This window comes from Berghia stephanieae, chromosome 10 (genome assembly GCF_034508935.2).
Source record: "Berghia stephanieae isolate SIO BIC M18660-M18661 chromosome 10, UCSD_Bste_1.3, whole genome shotgun sequence".
NCBI classification, from domain to species: domain Eukaryota; kingdom Metazoa; phylum Mollusca; class Gastropoda; order Nudibranchia; family Aeolidiidae; genus Berghia; species Berghia stephanieae.
The window spans coordinates 47,236,837-47,259,226 of record NC_088369.1 but is presented as its reverse complement, the minus strand read 5'-3'; the positions used below and the strand labels follow the sequence as shown (position 1 = coordinate 47,259,226).

Sequence of the window (22,390 nt, the reverse complement as noted above, 5' to 3'; positions counted from 1 at the left end):
TTTAACAGTAGTATAGAGGCAACATCAGATTCATTTAACAGTAGTATAGGCAACATCAGATTCATTTAACAGTAGTATAGAGGCAACATCAGATTCATTTAACAGTAGTATATAGGCAACCTCAGATTCATTTAACAGTAGTATAGGCAACATCAGATTCATTAACAGTAGTATAGAGGCCACCTCAGATTCATTTAACAGTAGTATAGAGGCAACCTCAGATTCATTTAACAGTAGTATAGAGGCAACCTCAGATTCATTTAACAGTAGTATAGAGGCAACATCAGATTCATTTAACAGTAGTATAGGCAACATCAGATTCATTTAACAGTAGTATAGAGGCAACCTCAGATTCGTTTAACAGTAGTATAGGCAACATCAGATTCATTTAACAGTAGTATAGGCAACATGAAAGTGAGGAGAAAAAGCATTTGAAACGATGTGACAAGTAAGGAGAGACTTTTCTGCAGAAAATTGTGACTGGTAAAGGATCTGGGTCTAACACTACGACCCGGAAACCAAAGTGCAGTCATTGGAGTGCAGGCATAAATCTTCTTCAAGTCCAAAAAATTCAAAGTCGATGTCTCTTCGAGAAAAGTCTTGTTTACCATTTTCTGAGATATGGAAGGCATAGTTCACATGGAATTTCTTGAACTAGGGCAAATAGTGAGTTGTAGACAATGTGTTTCAACTCTACGATTCCTCAAAAATAGACTGGGGGGGGGGGGGGGGGGGGGGGGCTATGACAAGGTGATAGAGATTCGATATTGCAACATGACAATGTGCGACCACACACTAATCGTCAATCCCAAGACGCATTGATTCCAAACATTTGACCTTACAGCACCCAGCGTATGGTTCGGATCTTATCCCATCTGATTATTTCTTGTTCCTCGAGCTCAAGAAATGTTTGAAAGAAAGCGTTACAGTGACAGCAGTCCTTTTGGGGGTAGTGCAGATGTTTGTCGATAGTGCCAAGCAAAATCACCAGGATTCTTCGCTGATGACATACGCCAACTAGTTGAGTGTTGGCAGCTCTGTGTTGCTGGTGATGGCGATTATGGAGAAAAATAAATGGTACGATACGTCGTCGCTGAGATTCCAAGCTTTCTTTTCATGTATTATGTTTGTATGTGCTATTAATTAAAAACAAAACAAGTTATAACAAAACAGTTGTTGTATATCAGCCGGCCCTTGTATGTTAATTGTTTCCACAGGTCATAACGATGACTGGATTTAGATGCTTCAAGCATTTCAAGTGTTTTCCTGTTCATCACTGTGGATCCATCCAATTGACCTTAGCCTGGAGAAGTCGGTCAAGGTCATTTTCAGTGAAATCTGACCAGGATGAGAAAAGATTTCATTTGATCACAACACCAATTTTTTATGTGAATGCAGGTGAGCTACGGATAGATGCATGGTTGGTCTTGTCATCGACTTTTACACCCTCGAGTCATATCAATGAGGCTTGGTATTTCTTTCTGTTGGTCAAAATAGCTGTCACCAGATACAAAGTCTTCTTCTTCTTCTTCTTCTTCTTCTTCTTCTTCTTCTTCTTCTTCTTCTTCTTCTTCTTCTTCTTCTTCTTCTTCTTCTTCTTCTTCTTCTTCTTCTTCTTCTTCTTCTTCTTCTTCTTCTCATCCTCCTCTTCCTCCTCCTTTTCATCCCCCTTCTCTTCTCTTCCTCCTCCCACTCCTTCTTTATCTTTGTATTCTTGCCTTGAGCACTCTCCTTGTCCTATACAACACTGGCTGTCCCTTCCCTAACCATATGCATTGTGTCAGCGTGACATCTGCTATGTGTCCTATACAACACTGGCTGTCCCTTCCCTAACCATATGCATTGTGTCATTGTGACATCTGCTATGTGTCCTATACAACACTGGCTGTCCCTTCCCTAACCATATGCATTGTGTCAGCGTGACATCTGCTATGTGTCCTATACAACACTGGCTGTCCCTTCCCTAACCATATGCATTGTGTCAGCGTGACATCTGCTATGTGTCCTATACAACACTGGCTGTCCCTTCCCTAACCATATGCATTTGTCAGCGTGACATCGGCTATGTGTCCTATACAACACTGGCTGTCCCTTCCCTAACTGTATGCATTGTGTCAGTGTGACATCTGCTATGTGTCCTATACAACACTGGCTGTCCCTTCCCTAACCATATGCATTGTGTCAGCGTGACATCTGCTATGTGTCCTATACAACACTGGCTGTCCCTTCCCTAACCATATGCATTGTGTCAGCGTGACATCTGCTATGTGTCCTATACAACACTGGCTGTCCCTTCCCTAATAATATGCATTGTGTCAGCGTGACATCTGCTATGTGTCCTATACAACACTGGCTGTCCCTTCCCTAACCATATGCATTGTGTCAGCTTGACATCTGCTATGTGTCCTATACAACACTGGCTGTCCCTTCCCTAACCGTATGCATTGTGTCAGCTTGACATCTGCTTTGTGTCCTATACAACACTGGCTGTCCCTTCCCTAACCATATGCATTGTGTCATTGTGACATCTGCTATGTGTCCTATACAACACTGGCTGTCCCTTCCCTAATCATATGCATTGTGTCAGTGTGACATCTGCTATGTGTCCTATACAACACTGGCTGTCCCTTCCCTAACCATATGCGTTGTGTCAGCCTGACATCTGCTATGTGTCCTTTACAACACTGGCTGTCCCTTCCCTGACCATATGCGTTGTGTCAGCGTGACATCTGCTATGTGTCCTATACAACACTGGCTGTCCCTTCCCTGACCATATGCATTGTGTCAGCGTGACATCTGCTATGTGTCCTATACAACACTAGCTGTCCCTTCCCTAACCATATGCATTGTGTCAGCGTGACATCTGCTATGTGTCCTATACAACACTGGCTGTCCCTTCCTAATCATATGCATTGTATCAGTGTGACATCTGCTATGTGTCCTATACAACACTGGGTGTCCCTTCCCTAATAATATGCATTGTGTCAGCGTGAATCTGCTATGTGTCCTATACAACACTGGCTGTCCCTTCCCTAACCGTATGCATTGTGTCAGCGTGACATCGGCTATGTGTCCTATACAACACTGGCTGTCCCTTCCCTAACCATGTGCATTGTGTCAGCGTGACATCTGCTATGTGTCCTATACAACACTGGCTGTCCCTTCCCTAACCATATGCATTGTGTCAGCGTGACATCTGCTATGTGTCCTATACAACACTGGCTGTCCCTTCCCTAACCATATGCATTGTGTCATCGTGACATCTGCTATGTGTCCTATACAACACTGGCTGTCCCTTCCCTAACCATATGCATTGTGTCATTGTGACATCTGCTATGTGTCCTATACAACACTGGCTGTCCCTTCCCTAACCGTATGCATTGTGTCAGCGTGACATCGGCTATGTGTCCTATACAACACTGGCTGTCCCTTCCCTAATCACATGCATTGTGTCTGTACATCTGCATCCACACTGTGCTGTTTCCTACACCTACACTTGTCGTGTTGCTATGTGTTTCTATACAGCCCAACTTTGTGTTTCTATATCACCCACACTTGTGTTTTCTATATCGCCCCACACTTTGTGTTTCTTATCACCCACACTTTGTTGTTTCCCATCACATTGTGTTTCTAATCAGCCATGTGTTTCATATCACTCTTGTGTTTCTATTCAGCCCCAACTTTGTGTTTACTTATCACCCCACACTTTGTGTTTCTATATCACCCCACTCATCAGCCCTTTGTGTTCTATACCAACGTCCACACCCACACTTTGTGTTTTATATCAGCCCCACACTTTGTGTTTCTATATCAGACGTTTCTATCACCACTTTGTGTTTCTTATCATCCCACACTTTGTGTTTCTATATCACCCACACTTGTGTTTCTATATAGCCCACACTTTGTGTTCTATACAGCCCCACACTGTGTGTTTCTATATCCCCCACTTGTTATAGCCCCATTGTTTCTATATCGCCACTTTGTGTTTCTATATCAGCCCACACTTTGTGTTTTATATCAGCCCCACACTTTGTGTTTATAGTCCAAGTGTAACCCCACACTGTTGTTTCTATATCAGCCCACACTTTGTTCTATCAGAACTTGTGTTCTATATACCCCACACTTGTGTTTCTATATCAGCCCCACACTTGTGTGTTTCTATATCAGCCCACACTTGTGTTTCTTATACAGCCCACTTGTGTTTCTATATCAGCCCACACTGTGTTTCTATATACCCCACATGTGTTTTCTAACCCCACACTTTTGTATCTTATCACACACTTGTGTTTCTATATCAGCCCCACACTTGTGTTTCTATATCAGCCCCACACTGTGTTTTCTATATCAGCCCCACACTGTGTTTCTATATCAGCCCCACACTTGTGTTTCTATATCAGCCCAACTTGTATCAGCCCCACACTGTGTGTTTCTATATCAGCCCCACACTTTGTGTTTCTATATCAGCCCCACACTGTGTGTTTTATATCAGCCCACACTTGTTCTATCAGCCCCTTGTGTTCTATATCAGCCCCACACTGTGTGTTTCTATATCAGCCCCACACTTTGTGTTTCTAATCAGCCCACACTTTGTGTTTCTATATCAGCCCAACTTGTGTTTCTATATCAGCCCCACACTTGTGTTTCTATATCAGCCCCACACTTTGTGTTTCTATATCAGCCCCACACTTTGTGTTTCTATATCAGCCCACACTTGTGTTTCTATATCAGCCCACACTGTGTTTTTCACCACACTTTGTGTTTCTATATCAGCCCACACTGTGTGTTTCTATCAGCCCACTGGTTTCTATGTTTATATCAGCCACACTGTTTATATCAGCCAACTGTGTTTCTATATCAGCCCACCTGTGTTATAAGCCACACTTGTGTTTTTAACAGCCACACTGTTTTTATATCAGCCAACTGTGTTATATCAGCCCACCTTTTCTTACACCCACACTTTGTTTTATATCAGCCCACACTGTGTTTTATATCAGCCCACTTGGTTATATCGCCCCCTGTGGTTTTATCGCCAACGTGTGTTCTAATCGCCACATTGTTTACACCACATTGTTTATATCACCACACTTGTGTTTTTCACCCCACTTGGTTTTATCACCACTTGTGTTTCTATTCAGCCACACTGTTGTTCTTATCAGCCCACCTGTGTTATACAGCCCACTGGTTTATCACCACACTGTGCCATGGTTTAACCACTGGTTTATAGCCACACTTTTGTTCGTCACACTTTGTTTTCAGCCCACACTGTGTGTTTTATATCAGTCCCCACCTGTGTTTCTATGCCCCACACTTTGTGTTTCTATATCAGCCCACACTGTGTGTTTCTATATCAGCCCCACACTTTGTGTTTCTATATCAGCCCCACACTGTGTGTTTCTATATCAGCCCCACACTGTGTGTTTGTATATCAGCCCCACACTTTGTGTTTTTATCAGCCCACACTGTGTGTTTGTATATCAGCCCCACACTGTGTGTTTCTATATCAGCCCCACACTTGTGTGTTTCTATATCAGCCCCACACTGTGTGTTTCTATATCAGCCCACACTGTGTTTTATATCAGCCCCACACTTGTGTTCTATATCAGCCCCACACTGTGTGTTTCTATATCAGCCCCACACTGTGTGTTTCTATATCAGCCCCACACTTTGTGTTTCTATATCAGCCCCACACTGTGTGTTCTATATCAGCCCCACTATTGTGGTTTCTATATCAGCCCCACACTGTGTGTTTCTATATCAGCCCCACACTGTGTGTTTCTATATCAGCCCCACACTGTGTGTTCTATATCAGCCCACGGTGTTCTACAGCCCACACTTTGTGTTTTATATCAGCCCCACACTTGTGTGTTTCTATATCAGCCCCACACTTGTGTGTTTCTATATCAGCCCCACACATGTGTGTTTTATATCAGCCCCACACTGTGTGTTTCTATATCAGCCCCACACTTTGTGTTTCTATATCAGCCCCACACTTTGTGTTTTATATCAGCCCCACACTGTGTGTTTCTATATCAGCCCCACACTGTGTGTTTCTATATCAGCCCCACACTGTGTGTTTCTATATCAGCCCCACACTGTGTGTTTCTATATCAGCCCCACACTTTGTGTTTCTATATCAGCCCCACACTGTGTGTTTCTATATCAGCCCCACACTGTGTGTTTCTATATCAGCCCCACACTGTGTGTTTCTATATCAGCCCCACACTGTGTGTTTCTATATCAGCCCCACACTTGTTTTCTATATCAGCCCCACACTGTGTGTTTCTATATCAGCCCCACACTGTGTGTTTCTATATCAGCCCCACACTTTGTGTTTTATATCAGCCCCACACTGTGTGTTTCTATATCAGCCCCACACTGTGTGTTTCTATATCAGCCCCACACTGTGTGTTTCTATATCAGCCCCACACTTTGTGTTTCTATATCAGCCCCACACTGTGTGTTTCTATATCAGCCCCACACTGTGTGTTTCTATATCAGCCCCACACTGTGTGTTTCTATATCAGCCCCACACTGTGTGTTTCTATATCAGCCCCACACGTTGTGTTTCTATATCAGTCCCACACTGTGTGTTTCTATATCAGCCCACACTGTGTGTTTCTATATCAGCCCCACACGTTGTGTTTCTATATCAGCCCCACACTTTGTGTTTCTATATCAGCCCCACACTGTGTGTTTGTATATCAGCCCCACACTTTTGTGTTTCTATATCAGCCCCACACTTGTGTTTTTCAGACTTGTTTCTACCACAGCCCCACACTGTGTGTTTTATATCAGCCCACACTGTTGTGTTTTATATCAGCCCCACACTGTGTGTTTGTATATCAGCCCCACACTTTTGTGTTTCTATATCAGCCCCACACTGTTGTTTTTATATCAGCCCACACTGTGTGTTTCTATATCAGCCCCACACTTTGTGTTTCTATATCAGCCCCACACTGTGTGTTTGTATATCAGCCCCACACTGTGTGTTTCTATATCAGCCCCACACTTTGTGTTTCTATATCAGCCCCACACTGTGTGTTTCTATATCAGCCCCACATACACCCTGTGTGTTTCTATATCAGCCCCACACTGTTGTTTCTATATCAGCCCCACACTGTGTTTCTATATCAGCCCCACACTGTGTGTTTCTATCTCAGCCCCACACTGTGTGTTTCTATATCAGCCCCACACTTGTGTTTCTATATCAGCCCCACACTTGTGTGTTTCTATATCAGCCACCCCACTGTGTGTTTGTATATCAGCCCCACACTGTGTGTTTGTATATCAGTCCCACACTTTGTGTTTCTATATCAGCCCCACACTGTGTGTTTCTATATCAGCCCCACACTTTGTGTTTCTATATCAGCCCCACACTGTGTGTTTCTATATCAGCCCCACACTTTGTGTTTCTATATCAGCCCCACACATTGGACATTTGTATTGTGCCTTGTTAGCCGATGCATCTGCCAGATGGCACCGAATCAAAGGAAGAAAAACGCTCTTCACAACAGGAACAGATGAACATGGCTTAAAGGTTGGTGTGAGCTGATGGTAGGGTCTTTTTTCCCCCAAATCTGTCGTCTATTTCTCTTCTGTTTTCTTCGATACAAATCACCACCACAACCACTTCCTGACTACATTGAGAATATGAGCGCTGCAAAAAAATGTAAATAAAGATGCGGAAAATAAGGTATGGAGAAGTGCCAGATGAAACCAGAATAAAGAGTCATGGAGTCACTGACAAAATCAGGATCACTTGACACGACACCCTCCGCCTCTCTCTCTCTCTCTCTCTCTCTCTCTCTCTCTCTCTCTCTCTCTCTCTCTCTCTCTCTCTCTCTCTCTCTCTCTGATACTAGTGCCTGCACCACACTTTTCCTGAAATATAATGAAAGGTCAGATTGTTCTCAAGCAATAAAAGTAGAACAAAATCCAAGTTCTAATAGTTTAGAGACAGGATCTGTCATTGGTCAAGAACAGGCCAAGCCTTTCAAATCGCACAAAACTGTCACAGAGCAGCAGCCAAGGCGATACAAATCATGTTTGTCACTGAGTAAAGTATGTGAAAAAAGTAACAAAAGCTTCTAAAACAAAATATCAAACTTGGAACGTTTTGGTTACCGATGACTCTGTCTGGTTTTTAAGTAACATATTTATGTTTTCATTGTTTTTTGTTGTCGGCTGAAGAACGGTTTTGAGACCGAAGCGTTCCTTATTTGGTATTTTGTTCTTTTTTCAAGCTATCATATTCATTTTTGTTATTACTTTTTCCAGTCAGCAGGTTCCAGTAGCTTGGAACACTTTGGCTAGCTGTAACTGAGACCAAATTACTTAGAAGCAAATTCTACTGTTTCTGTGACATCCCAGTAATTGGTTAGGGTCCATAGTAATTCTACTGTTTCTGTGACATCCAAGTAATTGGTTAGGGTCCATAGTAATTCTACTGTTTCTGTGATATCCAAGTAATTGGTTAGGGTCCATAGTAATTCTACTGTTTCTGTGATATCCCAGTAATTGGTTAGGGTCCATAGTAATTCTATTGTTTCTGTGACATCCCAGTAATTGGTTAGGGTCCATAGTAATTCTACTGTTTCTGTGACATCCCAGTAATTGGTTAGGGTTCATAGTAATTCTACTGTTTCTGTGACATCCAAGTAATTGGTTAGGGTCCATAGTAATTCTACTGTTTCTGTGACATCCCAGTAATTTGGTTAGGGTCCATAGTAATTCTACTGTTTCTGTGACATCCCAGTAATTGGTTAGGGTCCATAGTAATTCTACTGTTTCTGTGACATCCAAGTAATTGGTTAGGGTCCATAGTAATTCTATTGTTTCTGTGACATCCAAGTAATTGGTTAGGGTCCATAGTAATTCTACTGTTTCTGTGACATCCAAGTAATTGGTTAGGGTCCATAGTAATTCTACTGTTTCTGTGACATCCCAGTAACTGGTTAGGGTCCATAGTAATTCTATTGTTTCTCTGACATCCCAGTAATTGGTTAGGGTCCATAGTAATTCTATTGTTTCTTTGACATCCAAGTAATTGGTTAGGGTCCATAGTAATTCTATTGTTTCTGTGACATCCCAGTAATTGGTTAGGGTCCATAGTAATTCTACTGTTTCTGTGACATCCAAGTAATTGGTTAGGGTCCATAGTAATTCTACTGTTTCTGTGACATCCCAGTAATTGGTTAGGGTCCATAGTAATTCTACTGTTTCTGTGACATCCCAGTAATTGGTTAGGGTCCATAGTAATTCTACTGTTTCTGTGACATCCCAGTAACTGGTTAGGGTCCATAGTAATTCTACTGTTTCTGTGACATCCCAGTAATTGGTTAGAGTCCATAGTAATTCTACTGTTTCTGTGACATCCCAGTAACTGGTTAGGGTCCATAGTAATTCTACTGTTTCTGTGACATCCCAGTAATTGGTTAGGGTCCATAGTAATTCTACTGTTTCTGTGACATCCCAGTAATTGGTTAGAGTCCATAGAATAGTGGGCAGGAGGTCACTTGCTGCATCTTCTATTGCCCTAGATCTATTTTCTGAGTCGTTTTCTGTCTTCGTCTTGGCCCTTGCTGGAATCCTTGGCTGAGAGGAAAACAGTCAAATGTTTGTTAGTTCTGGGAGATGATATATTTTCCTTGTCACCTCTCTATGTTTTCTGTTTTGGAAATATTCTGAAAATATTTGAGTGTATTCCTCTCCATGGGATCCTGTGCTGGTGTTTGAATGAGACTTTTAGGTGATCTCAAACTAAGTACATTGATAATGTGCTCTTGGAATTTACATCTGTGCCCTATTGGAACCAATTCCCCTTTGTCCTGCATTTTCTTGGATACCCTTACCTGTCATTTCAGAATTTTTTCACTTTCCATTTTCTTTTTACGGCGCTGAAATGACCTAAATGTGTCGCCAGCGCTGTAAAAAAAAAATTAAAAACAAACATTTAACATGTCCTAATTATAAAAAAAGAAGAAATTTTAAAATATTTTGCAGAATCAATTCCACAATTTAAATAATAAAAATAATAAATAATATATAAATACATTCCCTTATTCATCCCTAAGGGGAAATATTCCTTTAAAACCATTCCAAGGGAAGACTGGAATATCGCAAGCGTCAGGCAGCGTCACAAAGTGAGTTAAGGTTATGTGACTTGGTCAAGACCAGACAGTGCGGTGGGTAGACGAACTTGGGGCCTTTTGGGTATGAAGGAAAGGCTGTGTTTTTGGCTTTCGATTGAAAGATGGTTGTTGTCTTTTTGTTTTTGGCTTCCTGATTGAAAGATGGTTGTTGTCTTTGTGTTTTTGGCTTTCGATTGGAAGATGGTTGTTGTCTTTGTGTTTTTGGCTTTCAATTGAAAGATGGTTGTTGTCTTTTTGTTTTTGGCTTCCTGATTGAAAGATGGTTGTTGTCTTTGTGTTTTTGGCTTTCGATTGGAAGATGGTTGTTGTCTTTGTGTTTTTGGCTTTCAATTGGAAGATGGTTGTTGTCTTTGTGTTTTTGGCTTTCGATTGGAAGATGGTTGTTGTCTTTGTGTTTTTGGCTTTCGATTGGAAGATGGTTGTTGTCTCTGCGTTTTTGGCTTTCGATTGGAAGATGGTTGTTGTCTTTGTGTTTTTGGCTTTCGATTGAAAGATGGTTGTTGTCTCTGTGTTTTTGGCTTTCGATTGGAAGATGGTTGTTGTCTTTGTGTTTTTGGCTTTCGATTGGAAGATGGTTGTTGTCTTTGTGTTTTTGGCTTTCGATTGGAAGATGGTTGTTGTCTTTGTGTTTTTGGCTTTCAATTGGAAGATGGTTGTTGTCTTTGTGTTTTTGGCTTTCGATTGGAAGATGGTTGTTGTCTTTGTGTTTTTGGCTTCCTGATTGAAAGATGGTTGTTGTCTTTGTGTTTTTGGCTTCGTGATTGAAAGATGGTTGTTGTCTTTGTGTTTTTGGCTTCGTGATTGAAAGATGGTTGTTGTCTTTGTGTTTTTGGCTTCCTGATTGAAAGATGGTTGTTGTCTCTGTTTTTGGCTTTCGATTGAAAGATGGTTATCTTTGTGTTTTTGGCTTTCGATTGAAAGATGGTTGTTGTCTTTTTGTTTTTGGCTTCCTGATTGAAAGATGGTTGTTATCTTTGTGTTTTTGGCTTTCGATTGAAAGATGGTTGTTATCTTTGTGTTTTTGGCTTTCGATTGAAAGATGGTTGTTGTCTTTGTGTTTTTGGCTTTCGATTGAAAGATGGTTGTTGTCTTTGTGTTTTTGGCTTTCGATTGAAAGATGGTTGTTATCTTTGTGTTTTTGGCTTTCGATTGAATGATGTTTGTTGTCGTTGTGTTTTTGGCTTTCGATTGAAAGATGTTTGTTGTCTTTGTGCTTTTGGCTCCGTGATTGAAAGATGGTTGTTGTCTTTGTGTTTTTGGCTTTGTGATTGAATGATGTTTGTTGTCTTTGTGTTTTTGGCTTCCTGATTGAAAGATGGTTGTTGTCTTTGTGTTTTTGGCTTTCGATTTAAAGATGGTTGTTGTCTTTGTGTTTTTGGCTTTGTGATTGAATGATGTTTGTTGTCTTTGTGTTTTTGGCTCCTTGATCGAAAGGTTGTTGTTGTCTTTGTGTTTTTGGCTTCGTGATTGAAAGATGGTTGTTGTCTTTGTGTTTTTGGCTTCGTGATTGAAAGATGGTTGTTGTCTTTGTGTTTTTGGCTTTGTGATTGAAAGATGGTTGTTGTCTTTGTGTTTTTGGCTTTGTGATTGAAAGATGGTTGTTGTCTTTGTGTTTTTGGCTTCGTGATTGAAAGATTGTTGTTGTCTTTGTGTTTTTTTTATCTACTGTGTCTCGCGCTGCATCCTAAACAATCTGTCACCAAATGGCTGCTTTACAACTTGTCATGGGCACAGAATAAGAGAATTATGTAGAGGATAAGTTTTTTAAGTACCTTAGATTAAAGAAATTTCCGTAAACATATTAATAGTCAAGCATCTTCATCTCATCACAGATACAACAAGCTGCATCTTCTGCCAAGGTTGACCCTTTGACCTTTTGTGATGACGTCTCGTTGAAGTTCAAGGTGACGATATAATGATTACGATGATTGTTGTTGTTGATACTATTATTATTATTATTATTATTATTATTATTATTATTATTATTATTATTATTATTATTATTATTATTATTATTATTAATTATATATTATTATTATTATTATTATTATTATTATTATTATTATTATTATTATTATTATTATATTATTATATTATTATTATTATTATTATTATTATTATTATTATTATTATTATTATTATTATTATTATTATTATTTTATATATTATATTATTATTATTATTAATTATTATTATTATATATTATCTATATTATTATATACTCTACTACTACTACTACTTACTACTACTACTACTACTACTACTACTATCTACTACAACTACTACTACTACTACTAACTACTACTATTACTACTACTAACTACTACTACTACTACTATTATACTATACATACTACATACTACTACTATTCTACTACTACTTACTATTACTACTACTACTACTACTATTACTACTACTACTACTATACTATACTATATACTACTACTACTATACTACTATACTACTATACTACTACTACTATACAACTACCCTAACTACTACTACTACTTACTACACTACTACTACTACTACTACTACTACACAACTACTATATACTACTACTACTACTACTACTACTACTACTACTACTACTACTACTACTACTACTACTACTACTACTACTGCTACTTCTATTACTACTACTACTACTACTACTACTACTACTACTACTACTACTACTACTACTACTACTACTACTACTACTACTACTACACTACTACAACTACTATTACTATACTACTACTACTACTACACTACTACTACTACTACTACATACTACTACTACTACTACTACTAACTACTACTACTACTACTACTACTACAACTACTACTACTACTACTAACTACTACTGCTACTTCTATTACTACTACTACTACTACTACTACTACTACTACTACTAGTAGTAGTAGTAGTAGTAGTAGTAGTAGTAGTAGTAGTAGTAGTAGTAGTAGTAGTAGTAGTGGTAGTAGTAGTTGTAGTAGTTTCAATAACATAACATTCGTATAGGGCGATATGCCTTATATTTACATACAAGATTGAAAGGCATTCAACAGCAGTGCAAACAAGTATCATTCGTCATATATAAATATCTCATCACATTTTCCCTGTCTACTAACACCTTGAAATAATCCACAGATTTTTAACTCTTTGTTCCAAAATTTCAAATTGTTCAATTTCTGGACAATACGAATAACGAACGAGTTTTGTCTTATGTTTAAACAATGATCATTGAAGTAGACCGTAAATTTGTGTTGCAGTAGCAGCAAGAAGAAGAAGGAGAAGAAGAAGAAGGAGAAGGTGAATAAGGAAAGGGAGAAGGAGAAGAAGAAGGAGAAGAAGGTGAAGGTGATGGAGGAGAAAATGTCATAACTCAACAAATGTAATGCATCTCAACATTTCTCCTCATCTGTTTATGGCACTTCCCACCTCCTGTCATTGTAACATTTTCCCCAAGTATTTTTTGCCTCCTCACAGAATTTGTTTGAAAAGTCAGGAATTCGACATAACAGATTTATCAGAACAACTGAGCCCGACCATGTCAAGTCCGTACAGGCATTCTGGGTAATCTTATTGATTTTTGCTTTTTATTGTCACGGTGAGCAGGATGGCAACCCCTCTCAATATACAGGGTGTCCAAAAAAACAAAAAACAAAAACAAACAAACCCAAAAACAAAACGTATATATATTCAAAATAATTGGAAACGTGGCATTAATAAAGTATATTTATTTTTAAAGTATAAAACTATTGACAAGTATCCTTTAACTGGTGTTTTAAAACTATTGACAAGTATCCTTTAACTGGTGTTTTAAAACTATTGACAAGTATCCTTTAATTGGTGTTTTTAACTATTGACAAGTATCCTTTAATTGGTGTTTTAAAACTATTGACAAGTATCCTTTAATTGGTGTTTTAAAGCTATTGACAAGTATCCTTTAATTGGTGTTTTTAAACTATTGACAAGTATCCTTTAATTTGTGTTTTAAAACTATTGACAAGTATCCTTTAACTGGTGTTTTTAAGCTATTGACAAGTATCCTTTAATTGGTGTTTTTAAACTATTGACAAGTATCCTTTAATTGGTGTTTTTAAACTATTGACAAGTATCCTTTAACTGGTGTTTTAAAACTATTGACAAGTATCCTTTAATTGGTGTTTTTAAACTATTGACAAGTATCCTTTAATTGGTGTTTTTAAACTATTGACAAGTATCCTTTAATTGGTGTTTTAAAACTATTGACAAGTATCCTTTAATTTGTGTTTTAAAACTATTGACAAGTATCCTTTAATTGGTGTTTTTAAACTATTGACAAGTATCCTTTAATTGTGTTTTTAAACTATTGACAAGTATCCTTTAATTGGTGTTTTTAAACTATTGACAAGTATCCTTTAACTGGTGTTTTAAAACTATTGACAAGTATCCTTTAACTGGTGTTTTAAAACTATTGACAAGTATCCTTTAATTGGTGTTTTAAACTATTGACAAGTATCCTTTAATGGTGTTTTAAAACTATTGACAAGTATCCTTTAATTGGTGTTTTTAAAACTATTGACAAGTATCCTTTAATTGGTGTTTTAAAACTATTGACAAGTATCCTTTAATTGGTGTTTTTAAACTATTGACAAGTATCCTTTAATTTGTGTTTTTAAACTATTGACAATTATCCTTTAATTGTTGTTTTTGAACTATTGACAAGTATCCTTTAATTGTTGTTTTTAAACTATGATAAGTATCCTTTAATTGTTTTTTTAACTATGACAAGTATCCTTTATTTGTGTTTTAAGCTATTGACAAGTATCCTTTAATCGGTGTTTTTAAACTATTGACAAGTATCCTTTAATCGGTGTTTTTAAACTATTGACAAGTATCCTTTAATCGGTGTTTTTAAACTATTGACAATTGGTGTTTTTTTATCAATGAATTTTAACTACTTTTTCAATAATAATTAAATTTGTTTACATCCAGCATTTACAGTTTTTTGTATTGTGTTAACATTTTTTGGGACACCTGTAATTTGTCTAGACTGAGACCAGAGCGCTGATATAAAGACAGGCCCAAGCCTAACACCCTCCTTTGATGACGATGATAATGATAATAATGATGTTCTCCTCATTCTTCTTGTCCTCTCCTTCCTCTCTTCGTCCTCCTCCTCCTATCAACATCATCGAAACCATCATCATCATCATCATCATCATCATCATCATCATCATCATCATCATCATCATCATCATTGTTCTCCGTCTTTTCCTTTTTTCTTCTCATTAATTTATTTCTCTTTCTTCTTCTTCTTCTTCTTCTTCTTCTTCTTCTTCTTCTTCTTCTTCTTCTTCTTCTTCTTCTTCTTCCTTCTTCTTCTTTTCTTCCTTTTCTTTTCTTTTTCTTCTTCTTCTTCTTCTTCTTCTTCTCTCTTCCATTCTTCTTCTTCTTCTTCTTCCTTTCTCCTCCTCCCTCTCTACCCTCTATTCTTCTTCTCTTCTCTTTCTCTACTCTCTTCATCTTCTCTTCTTTTCTCTCTTTCTTCTTTTCTTCTTTTCTACTTCTTTCTCTTCTATCTTCTCTCTCATCTTCCTTTTACTCTCTCTCCTCCTCTTTTCTTCTTATATTTCCTCTCTCCTCTCACCTATCCTTCTCCTCCTCCTTTCACCTCTTCTCTCCTCTTCTCCCTCTCTCCTCATTTCTTCCTCCTCATCTCCTCTCTCTTCATTCTACTCTTTCACTCTTCTTCTCTCCTCTCCTCACTCTCCTCCCCTCTCCTCCTCCTTCACTTCCTCTCCTCTTCCTTCACTCTCTCCTCCTCCTCTTCCTCTTCTTCTCCTCCTTCCTCTCCTCCTTCACCCTCCTCTCTTCCTTCACTCCTCCTCCTCCTCTCCTCCTCCTCTCTCCTCTCTCCTTCTCCTCTCTCTCTTCACTTCCTTCCTCTTCTTCTCCTTCTCTTCTCTCTCTCTCCTTCTCTCCTCTCCTCCTTCACCTCCCCCTCCTCCTCCTTCACTTCCTCCTCCTCCTTCACTTCCTCCTCCTCTTCCTTCACCTCCTCCTCCCCCTCCTTCTCCTTTCCTCTCTACTTCCTTCCCCTCCTCCCCCCCCCTCCTTCCTCCCCTCCTCCTCCTCCTCCTCCCCTCTTCCTCCTCCTCTCCTTCCACCCTCCCCTCCTCTCCTCCTCCTTTCCTCCTCCTCCTCTCCTTCACCTCCCTCCTCCCCCTCCTCTCCCTCCCCTCCTCCTCCTCCTCCTCCCTCCTCCTCCTCCTCCTCCTTCACTTCTCCCCTTCCTTCACCTCCTCCTCCCCCTCCTCCTCGACTTCCTCCCCCTCTTCCTTCACCTCCTCCTCCTCCTCCTCCTCCTTCACCTCCCCCTCCTCCTCCTTCACTTCCTCCTCCTCTTCCTTCACCTCCTCCTCCCCCTCCTCCTCGACTTCCTCCCCCTCTTCCTTCACCTCCTCCTCCCCCTCCTCCTCCTTCACCTCCTCCTCCTCTTCCACCATGTTCTCCCCCTCCTCCTCCTTCACCTCCTCCTCCTCTTCCTTCACCACCTCCTCCTCCCCCTTCCCCTCCTCCCCCTCCTCCTCCTCTTCCTTCACCACCTCCTCCTCCCCCTCCTCCTCCTTCACCTCCTCCTCTTCCTTCATCGTCGACCCCACCTGACCCAATGACACTGACTATACCAGTCAATTTTCCTCATTCAAACACGGTCTCAGGTTAGATGTTTATTAGCACGATGTGTCTTTAATTCATTTCAAGAAGTCATATGAAATCAGTTCGACAATTTTTTTAAAATAAAAAAAAAAAAAAAGAAAAAGGAAAAGATTGAAATCCATTTCAGACTGTGTATCTTTCTTCAGCCTAGGACAACAACTTTTTTTTTACAAATTGCTAGGACAACATCAACCTTTTTTTTAAAAAAATTACTAGGACAACATAAATTTAGTTTTTTACAAATTACTAGGACAACATAAATTTAGTTTTTTACAAATTACTAGGACAACATAAATTTAGTTTTTTACAAATTACTAGGACAACATAAATTTATTTTTTTACAAATTACTAGGACAACATAAATTTATTTTTTTACAAATTACTAGGACAACATAAATATTTTTTTACAAATTACTAGGACAACATAAATTTAGTTTTTTACAAATTACTAGGACAACATAAATTTATTTTTTTAAAAATTACTAGGACAACATAAATTTATTTTTACAAATTACTAGGACAACATAAATTTATTTTTTTACAAATTACTAGGACAACATAAATTTATTTTTTTACAAATTACTAGGACAACATAAATTTATTTTTTTACAAATTACTAGGACAACATAAATATTTTTTTTTACAAATTACTAGGACAACATAAATTTAGTTTTTTACAAATTACTAGGACAACATAAATTTATTTTTTAAAAATTACTAGGACAACATAAATTTATTTTTACAAATTACTAGGACAACATAAATTTATTTTTTACAAATTACTAGGACAACATAAATTTATTTTTTACAAATTACTAGGACAACATAAATATTTTTTTTACAAATTACTAGGACAACATAAATTTAGTTTTTTACAAATTACTAGGACAACATAAATTTATTTTTTTAAAAATTACTAGGACAACATAAATTTATTTTTACAAATTACTAGGACAACATCAACTTTATTTTACAAATTGCTAGGACAACATAAATTTGTTTTTATAATTTACTAGGACAACATCAATTATTTTTATAAATTACTTGGACAACATCAACTTTATTTTACAAATTGCTAGGACAACATCAATTATTTGTATAAATTAATAGGACAACATCAACTTTATTTTACAAATTGCTAGGACAACATCAACTTTATTTTACAAATTGCTAGGACAAAATCAACTTTATTTTACAAATTGCTAGGACAACATCAATTTGTTTTTTTTTACAAACTACTAGGACAACATCAACTTTTTGACAAATTGCTAGGACATCAACTAATTTTACAAATTACTAGGACAACATCAACTTTATTTTACAAATTGCTAGGACAACATCAACTTTATTTTACAAATTGCGAGGACAACATCAACTTTATTTTACAAATTGCTAGGACAACATCAACTTTATTTTACAAATTGCTAGGACAATATCAACTATTTTTAGAAAATACTAGGACAGCATCAACTTTTTTTATAAATTGCAAGAACATCAACTTTTTTTTTACAAATTACTAGGACAACATCAATTTGTTTTTGTTTTTTTTTACAAATTACTAGGACAACATCAATTTGTTTTTGTTTTTTTTTACAAATTACTAGGACAACATCAATTTGTTTTTGTTTTTTTTTACAAATTACTAGGACAACATCAATTTGTTTTTGTTTTTTTTTACAAATTACTAGGACAACATCAATTTGTTTTGTTTTTTTTACAAATTACTAGGACAACATCAATTTGTTTTTGTTTTTTTTTACAAATTACTAGGACAACATCAATTTGTTTTTTTTTTTTTACAAATTACTAGGACAACATCAATTTGTTTTTGTTTTTTTTTACAAATTACTAGGACAACATCAATTTGTTTTTTTTTTTTTTTTACAAATTACTAGGACAACATCAACTTTATGGAATTCCCACTGGAGCTATTCCATTCAACACTATAATTCCTTCCCACTGGTTCTATTCCATTCCACACTATAATTCCTTCCCACTGGTCATTCCATTCAACACTAAATTCCATCACAATGGTTCTATTCATTCAACACTATAATTCCTTCCCACTGGAGCTATCCATTCACAACACTTCATGTCCTTCCACTGGTTCAATTCCATTCAACACTAAATTCCTCACTGGTATCTTATTCCATTCAACACTATAATTCTTCCACTGTCTATTCCATTCAACACTATCAATTCTTCCCTGTTCTTTCATTCAACACTATAATTCCTTCCATGGTTTCTTTCCAATTACAACACTATAATTCCTTCCACTGGTTCTATTCCATTCACACATAATCTTCCCACTGGATGTATTCCATTGACATTATATTCCTTCCCACTGTCTAGACTATCATCAACATTTCATTCCTTCATGGTTCTTTCCATTCAACACTATAATTCCTTCCACTGGTCTATTCAATTCAACACTATAATTCTTCCATGGTTTATTCCATCAACTATATCTTCCATGGAGCATACATTCAAACTTAATTCTTCCATTGGTTTTTCAATTCGAACACTATAATTCTTCATTGGTTATTCCTTTAACACTAAATTCCTTCCCAATGTTTTTTTCATTCAACAATAATTTCCTTCATGTCTATTCCTTCAACATATATTCATTCCACTGGACTATCATTCAACTATATAATTCCCACTGGACATTCCATTCAACACTATAATTCTTCCCACTGGGTCTATTCCATTCACACTATAATTCCTTCCCACTGGTTCTATTCCATTCAACACTATAATTCCTTCCCACTGGGCTATTCCATTCAACACTATAATTCCTTCCCACTGGAGCTATTCCATTCAACACTATAATTCCTTCCCACTGGTTCTAATTCCATTCAACACTATAATTCTTCCCATGGAGCTATTCCATTAACACTATAATTCTTCCCACTGGTAGCTATTCCATTCAACACTATCATTCCTTCCCACTGGTTCTATTCCATTCAACACTATAATTCCTTCCCACTGGTTCTATTCCATTCAACACTATAATTCCTTCCCACTGGTTCTATTCCATTCCACACTATAATTCCTTCCCACTGGAGCTATTCCATTCCACACTTAATTCCTTCCCACTGGAGCTATTCCATTCAACATTATCATTCCTTCCCACTGGTTCTATTCCATTCAACACTATAATTCCTTCCCACTGGTTCTATTCCATTCAACACTATAATTCCTTCCCACTGGTTCTATTCCATTCAACACTATAATTCATTCCCACTGGAGCTATTCCATTCAACACTATAATTCCTTCCCACTGGTTCTATTCCATTCAACACTATCATTCCTTCCCACTGGTTCTATTCCATTCAACACTATAATTCCTTCCCACTGGTTCTATTCCATTCAACACTATCATTCCTTCCCACTGGTTCTATTCCATTCAACACTATAATTCCTTCCCACTGGTCTATTCCATTCAACACTATAATTCCTTCCCACTGGTTCAATTCCATTCAACACTATAATTCATTCCCACTGGAGCTATTCCATTCAACACTATAATTCCTTCCCACTGGTTCTATTCCATTCAACACTATCATTCCTTCCCACTGGCTCAATTCCATTCAACACTATAATTCCTTCCCACTGGTTCTATTCCATTCAACACTATAATTCCTTCCCACTGGTTCTATTCCATTCAACACTATAATTCATTCCCACTGGAGCTATTCCATTTAACACTATAATTCTTCCCACTGGCTATTCCATTCAACACTATCATTCCTTCCCACTGGTTTCATTCATTGAACACTATAATTCCTTCCCACTGGTTCTATTCCATTCAACACTATCATTCCTTCCCACTGGAGCTATTCCATTCCACACTATAATTCCTTCCCACTGGAGCTATTCCATTCAACACTATAATTCATTCCCACTGGAGCTATTCCATTCAACACGATCATTCCTTCCCACTGGTTCAATTCCATTCAACACTATAATTCTTCCCACTGGTCTATTCCATTCAACACTATCATTCCTTCCCACTGGTTCTATTCCATTGAACACTATAATTCCTTCCCACTGGTTCTATTCCATTCAACACTATAATTCCTTCCCACTGTTTCTATTCCATTCAACACTATAATTCCTTCCCACTGGTTCTATTCCATTCAACACTATCATTCCTTCCCACTGGTTCTATTCCATTCAACACTATCATTCCTTCCCACTGGTTCTATTCCATTCAACACTATCATTCCTTCCCACTGGAGCTATTCCATTGAACACTATAATTCCTTCCCACTGGTTCTATTCCATTCAACACTATAATTCCTTCCACTGTTCAATTCCATTCAACACTATAATTCCTTCCCACTGGAGCTATTCCATTCAACACTATAATTCCTTCCATTGAGCTATTCATTGAACACTATAATTCCTTCCCACTGGTTCTTTTCATTCAACACTATAATTCCTTCCCACTGGTTCTATTCATTCAACACTATAATTCCTTCCCACTGGACCTATTCCATTCAACACTATAATTCCTTCCCACTGGAGCTATTCCATTCAACACTATAATTCCTTCCCATTGGAGCTATTCCATTGAACACTATAATTCCTTCCCACTGGTTCTTTTCCATTCAACACTATAATTCCTTCCCACTGGTTCTATTCCATTCAACACTATAATTCCTTCCCACTGGTTCTATTCCATTCAACACTATAATTCCTTCCCCGTGGAGCTATTCCATTCAACACTATAATTCCTTCCCATTGGAGCTATTCCATTCAACACTATAATTCCTTCCCACTGGTTCTATTCCATTCAACACTATAATTCCTTCCCCGTGGAGCTATTCCATTCAACACTATCATTCCTTCCCACTGGTTCTTTTCCATTCAACACTATAATTCCTTCCCACTGGTTCTATTCCATTCAACACATCTATTATTCCTTCCCACTGTTCATTATTCCATTCAACACTATAATTCCTTCCCCGTGGAGCTATTCCATTCAACACTATAATTCCTTCCCATTGGAGCTATTCCATTCAACACTATAATTCCTTCCCACTGGTTCTATTCCATTCAACACTATAATTCCTTCCCCGTGGAGCTATTCCATTCAACACTATAATTCCTTCCCACTGGAGCTATTCCATTCAACACTTATATCCTTCCACTGGAGCTATTCCATTCAACACTATAATTCCTTCCCACTGGAGCTATTCCATTCAACACTATAATTCCTTCCCACTGGTTCTATTCCATTCAACAGTATCATTCCTTCCCACTGGAGCTATTCCATTCAACACTATAATTCCTTCCCACTGGAGCTATTTCATTGAACACTATCATTCCTTCCCACTGGTTCTATTTCATTCAACACTATCATTCCTTCCCACTGGAGCTATTCCATTCAACACTATAATTCCTTCCCACTGGAGCTATTCCATTCAACACCATCATTCCTTCCCACTGGAGCTATTTCATTCAACACTATCATTCCTTCCCACTGGAGCTATTCCATTCAACACTATCATTCCTTCCCACTGGTTCTTTTCCATTCAAC

General features: G+C 37.9%; 2 protein-coding genes across 3 annotated transcripts in view; one reads left to right on the top strand and one right to left on the bottom strand.

Annotated features, from left to right (window-relative positions):
* Nucleotides 1-22,390, top strand: part of LOC144955885 (methionine--tRNA ligase, mitochondrial-like) — an 84,606-nt gene that overhangs the window by 14,473 nt on the left and 47,743 nt on the right. For both annotated transcript variants that reach the window (XR_013641839.1, XM_078886141.1), the window contains 4 exons: nucleotides 1,218-1,398; nucleotides 7,422-7,537; nucleotides 11,984-12,055; nucleotides 13,627-13,713. Coding sequence is in view for 1 of the 2 variants with exons in the window: in XM_078886141.1 (XP_078742267.1) it covers nucleotides 1,227-1,398; nucleotides 7,422-7,537; nucleotides 11,984-12,055; nucleotides 13,627-13,713 (447 nt within the window). In the remaining variant the exon portion in view is untranslated. The remainder of the gene's footprint in view (nucleotides 1-1,217; nucleotides 1,399-7,421; nucleotides 7,538-11,983; nucleotides 12,056-13,626; nucleotides 13,714-22,390) is intronic.
* Nucleotides 15,414-16,676, bottom strand: LOC144955954 (uncharacterized; the record flags this gene model as incomplete). Its single annotated transcript, XM_078886216.1, has 4 exons — nucleotides 15,414-15,593; nucleotides 15,640-15,672; nucleotides 16,070-16,177; nucleotides 16,578-16,676. Coding segments are annotated over 4 exons (420 nt in total), but the record flags the coding sequence as incomplete, so codon positions are not given.